This window comes from Malaclemys terrapin, chromosome 16, assembly GCF_027887155.1.
Source record: "Malaclemys terrapin pileata isolate rMalTer1 chromosome 16, rMalTer1.hap1, whole genome shotgun sequence".
NCBI classification, from domain to species: domain Eukaryota; kingdom Metazoa; phylum Chordata; order Testudines; family Emydidae; genus Malaclemys; species Malaclemys terrapin.
Window position 1 is genome coordinate 3,896,788 of NC_071520.1, and position 7,292 is coordinate 3,904,079.

At 63.8% G+C, this 7,292-nt stretch overlaps 1 protein-coding gene across 1 annotated transcript; it reads left to right on the top strand.

The window, feature by feature from the left end:
* Nucleotides 1-1,950: 1,950 nt before the first annotated feature.
* LOC128824694 (apelin receptor A-like) lies at nt 1,951-3,164 on the top strand. The gene has a single exon (XM_054006497.1). It carries the CDS (start codon nt 1,973-1,975, stop codon nt 3,068-3,070), a length of 1,098 nt encoding a protein of 365 aa, XP_053862472.1. The 5' UTR covers nt 1,951-1,972; the 3' UTR covers nt 3,071-3,164.
* The last annotated feature ends 4,128 nt before the right edge of the window (nt 3,165-7,292 follow it).

Sequence of the window (7,292 nt, forward strand, 5' to 3'; positions counted from 1 at the left end):
CCCAGCGCTGCTCCTGGCAGAGCTCAAAGAGTGGTGCCAAAGAGGGGACACTGTAGGGCCAAAGGCTAGTTTAGATACAGTCTCTGTGTGTGTGATTGGGGGAATGTACATGTGGAGCAGAATGGGGTGTGTGTGTGTGTATCTGGGTGTCTGTGCCCTATGTACATATGTAGTGTGTGTGTGTGAGACAAAGGGTGTTGAAGCCCATGTGGTGTGGTTTGGGTAGGTGTCCACTGTATGTGTGCGTGTGGGGAGCCGGAGAGAGTGTGTGTGGTGGGAGGGTGTCTGCTACCTGCTGGGGGGGAATCAACGGCCAGAATGTAAACGTGTGTGGGGGGAGGTTGAATGCACCTGTGTGATTGGGGTGTGGGGTGTGAGTGTATGTGTTGTGGGAGAGAGGAGAATGGGTGTGCCTTGGAGTGTGTGTGAGGGAATGAGTGGGTGTGCTGTGAAGGGTGGATTTATTTGGTTGTGTTGGGAGATGAATGTGTGTGTTATGATCTCTCTGTGTGTGTTAGTTATATTATGCAGAGATATCAGGGTATGTGCTGTGTGTGGGTATGTGTGGAGGGGATATGAGGGTATGTGTTGTATGGGGTGTGTTATGACCATTTGTGTTGTGTGTAGGTGTGTGATTTCCCCAGGTTGTGTATGTAAGACCTCCCCATGGCAGAATGTGTGTGTGTGTGTCTCCCCTGTGGCAATGTGTGTGTGTGTGCATGCACACAAGAGGGATCCTTCCCTGTGTTGTGTGTGAATTCCAAAGGCACCATGTTATTATGAAAAGAAGAACAGGAGTACTTGTGGCACCTTAGAGACTAACAAATTTATTAGAGCATAAGCTTTCGTGGACTACAGCCCACTTCTTCGGATGCATGTGTGAGTGTTATGCATCTGAAGAAGTGGGCTGTAGTCCACGAAAGCTTATGCTCTAATAAATTTGTTAGTCTCTAAGGTGCCACAAGTACTCCTGTTCTTCTTTTTGCGGATACAGACTAACACGGCTGTTACTCTGAAACATGTTATTATGAGACTCAGAGACAAAGGTTCCCCACCCTCCCACCCCCATAGCAGGTATGGCTGGGCCCACGAGGTGGCTCCTACCAGTGCCAACAGATCATCCCAAAGCTCCCCACCTCTGCCAGTGGAATTTTAACTTGGGGCTCCTGGAAGCCCCCTCCAGCATCTCACTGGTGCTGGGTATGTGGGGTGTCAGCGCACAGGGAGTAAGGTTTGGTGGGGGTGACCATGTGTTGAGGGTGAGTGCATGTGACTGTGTGTTGTCTATGGAGGGAAGGAGTGTGTGTTGTTGCTTGTGTGTGTGTGTGCTGTTGTTGCTGGTTTGTGTTTGTGCACTGTTGTTGCTGGGGATGTATGTGCGCACTAGTGTGTGTGTGTGTGTGTGTGTGAGAGAGAGAGAGAGAGAGAGAGAGAGCGCACAGCATGCAATAGTGTGCTCAGCTGTGGGTATGTGCACTGGTGTTAGTGTGTGTGCACGCTGTGTGTATGTGTGTACCGTTGTTGCTGCAGTGTGCCGTTGCTGCGGGGTGTGGGTGTCTGTGGATGTGCTCTGTTATTGCTGGGGTGTGCAGTTCCAATGGCACTGAATGGGGCTCGCTCGCTCCCTCCCTCTGCCACCGGCCCCCGGCTCCCCGGTGTGGGGTCTGGAGCGATTCCACTCGCCCCCCAACCCAAGCAAACAGGAGCCCCCCTTGTTCCCTTTCTGTCTCTTCGCTCCGTGCTGGGAGGCGGGGGCTGGGGGAGAAGTGAGGTGCCTGGGTCAGGGGCTGGCATTCTGGACCGGGGTGTGCCTGGGGCGGGGGCAGTCCGGCCCCCGGCGGGCTGGGCTGGGCTGGGCTGGCAGAGCGGCAGCCGGGGGTGGGTCTCCGGCCGCGCCGCAGGGGGCGGGGGGCAGTGGCGGGAGCCCCCTTTATAGGCGGCGGGCGGCGGCGGCCGGGCGCAGTGCGGGGCCATGGAGGACGCGGTGGGCGGCGAGCCCGACTATTACTACGGGGAGGGGAACGAGAGCGGGCCGGGCGCGCAGTGCGAGTGGCCGGCGGACTGGGAGGTGTCCTTCTCGCTGCTGCCCGTGCTCTACATGCTGGTCTTCGTGCTGGGGCTGTCGGGCAACGGGCTGGTGATCTTCACCGTGTGGCGGGGCCCGCGGGCCAAGCGCCGCTCCGCCGACACCTACATCGGCAACCTGGCGCTGGCCGACCTGGCCTTCGTGGTGACCCTGCCGCTGTGGGCCGCCTACACGGCGCTGCGCTTCCACTGGCCCTTCGGCTCGGCGCTGTGCAAACTCAGCAGCTACCTGGTGCTGCTCAACATGTTCGCCTCCGTCTTCTGCCTGGGCAGCCTCAGCTTCGAGCGCTACCTGGCCATCGTGCGCCCGCTGCCGCGCTCCCGGCCCGTGCGCCGCCGCGCCGCCGCGCTGCTCCCGCTGGCCGCGCTCTGGCTGCTGGCCGGGCTGCTGGCCCTGCCGGCCCTGCTGCTGCGCGACACGCAGCCCGGCCCGGCCGACAACCTCACCGTCTGCGACATGGACTTCAGCGGCGTGGCCAGCGCGCAGAGCGAGCGCTACTGGCGGGGCGCGCTCGGCCTGGGCACCACGGCGCTGGGCTTCCTGCTGCCGCTGCTGCTCATGACCCTCTTCTACTGCTGCATCGGCGCCACCGTCAGCCGCCACTTCCAGCACCTGCGCAAGGAGCAGGAGAAGCGCCGGCTGCTGCGCATCATCGCCACCCTGGTGGTGGTGTTCGCCCTGTGCTGGCTGCCCTTCCACCTGCTCAAGAGCCTCTACGTGCTCAGCGAGCTGGAGCTCCTGGAGCTGCCCTGCGCCTTCCTCGGCCTCATCGTGCTGCTGCACCCCTACGCCACCTGCCTGGCCTACATCAACAGCTGCCTCAACCCCTTCCTCTACGCCTTCTTCGACCTGCGCTTCCGCGCGCAGTGCCGCCTGCTGCTGGCCTTGCGCCCGGCGCTGCGCGGCCCGGCCGGCTCCGGCTCCTCCACGCTCAGCGCCCAGACCCAGAAATCCGAGCTCCACTCCCTGGCCACCAAGGTGTAGCTCGCTCGGCCGGGCGGGGAGCCCTGGCCACACACGGACGCACTGGCGGGCTCGGAGCCCGCGGAGCTCGGCGCGGTTCGGCGGCGCTGGGTCGCTCCTGCTCCGAGGCGGCGGGGTCCGCAGCAGCAGCCCCGGCTCTGGCTTCGGCTGCGCGGTGCGGGCGAGCTGCCTCTGCGCCCGCTCGGTCCCGCACGTGTCCCAGCCCCTGCTCAGGGGGGTGCGGGTTCCCCCGGCCCGATTAGCGCCCGGGCGGGCTCGGCTCCGCAGGCCGGGAGCCCCCGGAGCTGGGCTGGTCCCTGCGGGCGGCTCCCTCCCTGTAAACCAATAAAATAGTTTTTCAGGAACTCTGGTCGGATTCTTGGTGGGGACAGCGACAGCCCTGGGTCCGGTCGGGGGCGCCGGCGGGTGCTGGGTCCCGGGCCCGTGCGGGGTCCGGTTCGGGGTGTGAATGGTGGGTCCGGGGGCTGTGCGGAGTCCGGTTCGGGGTGTGAATGGTGAGCCCGGGAGCTGTGCGGGGTCCGGTTCGGGGTGTGAATGCTGGGTCCCGGGCCCGTGCGGGGTCCGGTTCGGGGTGTGAATGCTGGGTCCGGGAGCTGTTCGGGGTCCGAGGGCTGTGCAGGGTCCAGTTCGGGGTATGAACGGTGGGTCCGGGAGCTGTGCGGGGTCCGGTTCGGGATGGGAACGGTGGGTCCGGGGGCTGTGCGGGGTCCGGGGGCTTTGCGGGATCCGGTTCAGGGTGTGAACGGTGGGTCCGGGGGCTGTGCGGGGTCCGGTTCGGGATGTGAATGGTGGGTCCGGGAGCTGTGTGGGGTCCGGGGGCTGTGCGGGGTCCGGTTCGGGGTGTGAACGGTGTGTCCGGGGGCTGTGCGGGGTCCGGTTCGGGATGGGAACGGTGGGTCTGGGAGCTGTGCGGGGCCCGGGTGCTGTGTGGGATCCGGTTCAGGGTGTGAACGGTGGGTCCGGGAGCTGTGTGGGGTCCGGGGGCTGTGCGGGATCCGGTTCAGGGTGTGAACGGTGTGTCCGGGGGCTGTGTGGGGTCCGGTTTGGGGTGGGAATGGTATGTCCGGGGGCTGTGTGAGGTCCGGTTCGGGGTGTGAACGGTGGGTCCGGGGGCTGTGCGGGGTCCGGTTCGGGATGTGAATGGTGGGTCCGGGAGCTGTGTGGGGTCCGGGGGCTGTGCGGGGTCCGGTTCGGGGTGTGAACGGTGTGTCCGGGGTGCTGTGTGGGGTCCGGTTCGGGATGTGAATGGTGGGTCCGGGAGCTGTGTGGGGTCCGGGGGCTGTGCGGGGTCCGGTTCGGGGTGTGAACGGTGGGTCCGGGGGCTGTGCGGGGTCCGGTTCGGGATGGGAACGGTGGGTCCGGGAGCTGTGCGGGGCCCGGGTGCTGTGTGGGATCCGGTTCAGGGTGTGAACGGTGGGTCCGGGAGCTGTGTGGGGTCCGGGGGCTGTGCGGGATCCGGTTCAGGGTGTGAACGGTGGGTCCGGGGGCTGTGCGGGGTCCGGTTCGGGATGTGAATGGTGGGTCCGGGAGCTGTGTGGGGTCCGGGGTGCTGTGCGGGGTCCGGTTTGGGGTGGGAATGGTATGTCCGGGAGCTGTGCGGGGTCCGGTTCGGGATGGGAACGGTGGGTCCGGGAGCTGGGCGGGGCCCGGGGGCTGTGCGGGGTCCGGTTCGGGATGGGAACGCTGGGTCCGGGAGCTGGGCGGGGTCTGTACTTACACCAAAACAACCCCCCCACCTGTGGAGACATGAGCCGACTCCTGCCTGCCTGGAGCTGGAAAAAGAAGTGGTGACATGACCCATCCGCCGGAGCAGGAGGTGCGGCGGTGGCAGAGGCGGGCTGCTGGGATCCCGTGTCTCTGGGGGATGTGCTGCCTGCCAGTCGGTGCCATTCAAACCCCGCATCTCCGGGCTCCAGCGAGCACCGGCCCTGGGATCTCCCTGTTCCTAGAGTGGGAACCACCGCAAATCCTGGGCCAAATCTGACGGCTGCTGGTGACAGATGCCTGGGGTATAACAGCCCCCCCGCGGCCCCCGTAGAGAGGCTGCTCTGCCGAGCTCTTGGCGGGGGGCGGGGGGGGCTCACTAGCGGTAACTGCACACAGAGGAGGCCAGATTCCCCCCTTAGCAGCGCTGGTGTAAATCCACAGTCACTCTGCTGGTGGCGGTAACTGGATTTGCATCTGTGTGAGTGTGCCCCTGCTAATGTGTTCACACACACAGAGAATTCTGGCCCTCCCGGCACTAGTTCCAGGATTCACCGTAAACCAGATTCCTTTGCATGCCCCCATATTCCCAGTGGGGGAGGGGTGGGGGGGGCAGGGGAGGCAGCAGGCTCCATGCTTACCACAAACCCGTCTCAAGGGTGGGAGAGGGGCCCTGCCCTGCATTGCCCATCCTCGGGACTAGGGCAGCAGTGGGCATGGGCAGGGCTGAGCATGCCTGTGCTCGCTGGGGGACCAGCAATGCGTACCTGGGGCTGTGCAGAGGACGGCCCGGGGAAGGGCGGGGGACTGAGTGATGGAAAAGGCGGCGAGGGCGGGAAGGTGGCCCAGGTAAGGCAAGAGAGAGGCCTGGGAGTTGGTGGTTCTGGACGGGGGCGGGGAGGTGTGGCAGAGCGCCTGGGGATGGAGGGAGTTCCAGAGGGCGACCCAAAGGTGGGAACAGTGTGTGTGCTTCTGCCATTGCTGGATGCAATGCAGCTCTAGGGTGAGGAGAAGAGCTGGGTGGGGGATGGAGCACATGCTAACCCCCCTCCCCTCCCGGAAGTAGGACATTAATATTCGTTTTTGAGGCACACCAGGAGCGAGCTCCCCTTTGCAAACCAGAGAGCGTCACAGACCCTTGGCAAGGAACGTACCTTGCCAGCCAACCTGCCCGACAGCAGCCGAGACTGCTCCGGGCAGCCGAGCCCTGCGTAGCTCAGAGCGCAGAGACTGGGGAGGACTCAGCAGAGCTTCCTCTCCACCCCTCTCCCCGATAGGGCTGGCAGGGGCCAGGCTCAGGCCAAAGCGCACACATGGGCGTAGAGGGCAGCAATTCTTTCACATAACCAACACCCCTCGGCCGGTGGGTCCCTACACACTCCCTTGGTGCCGGTGCCCCTCACGGGAACATGCCTGCAGCTTGCAGCAACTGGCAGGACCAGGCACAAAGCCCAGCTCACTCTCCTTTTATGCTTCTCTTCTGTGGGGCTTGGCCGGCAGGAATGACGACATGGGCGGGGGGAGGGGGCAGGCCCGGGGCCAGGGGCTGTCATGAAGGGATTCACTCTGGCTGTCAGACACCAGCGCTGTAACTGCCCTTCAGGAGGGTTGGGGCTGCTACCCCAGTGTGTGACGTCGAGGCCAGTTCTCAGCCTGGTCGCTGACTCTGACCACACGCAGACTGACCCAGGGCAGGGTCTCTGTGAGGGACCTTGACCGAGCCGATTGCCTTAGCCAATGACTCTTGGCGTGCCCAGCCCCTGCTTTCCCAGTAACGGCTACCACAGTGCTGGGGGTTCTCTTTTCATCAGGCCCCCATTCCTTGCAAAGGGGAAGGCCCTTGTCTTGCATGTTCCCAGGAAGCCCCCTCACGCTCAGGCTCCCGCGCGTGACTTCCCCGGAGCAATGGGAAATTCCAGTTCTGCCACTTTGCTGCAGCGACTCCTGTTCTCAGCTCCCATTTCTCTGCTTCTGCCTTCAGGCTAACTGTGCTCTGCAGCCTGGCGGCTCCTGGGGCCAACTGCCCTGAACTGGGCTGCACTAGCTGGAGACCTGGGCGCCCGTCGGACCTGACTAGTCCTGGGCGAAGACTGCACGGGGATTCACTGTCTTGAGGCTGCGGTGGGAGTGACCATGCTGCTCCTACATCTTCTCCTCGAAGAACGTATTGTAGCCAAGTACCCTGGGGCCTGCCAGGGACCAACCAGGCTAGTCTCCCCAGGCCCCAGTCTGCCCACTATCAACCCCCTCAGGCAGCCTGGTATCCCCCCTACTTCCCTCCAGATCAGATCCAGGGACACAACCAGTGGTATCTGTGGCCCCAGATCAGATCCATAGGCCCATCTACCCTGGTCTCAGGCCTTACTTGGCATCTTGTCCTGGATCAGTCATCGGGGCTGAACTGGCATCAGGACCAGCCTTTCAGCACCAAGGAATGTTATTGAGACTGGACTGAACCTCTAGGAGCAGTGAGCTTAGGGTGTCGCGGGGGCGGGGGGGGGAGGTGGGGGCTAGTAGG

Coding starts and splice junctions, on each gene's coding strand:
- LOC128824694 (XM_054006497.1), top strand. CDS start 1,973: ATGGAGGACGCGGTGGGCGGCGAGCCCGACTATTACTACGGGGAGGGG.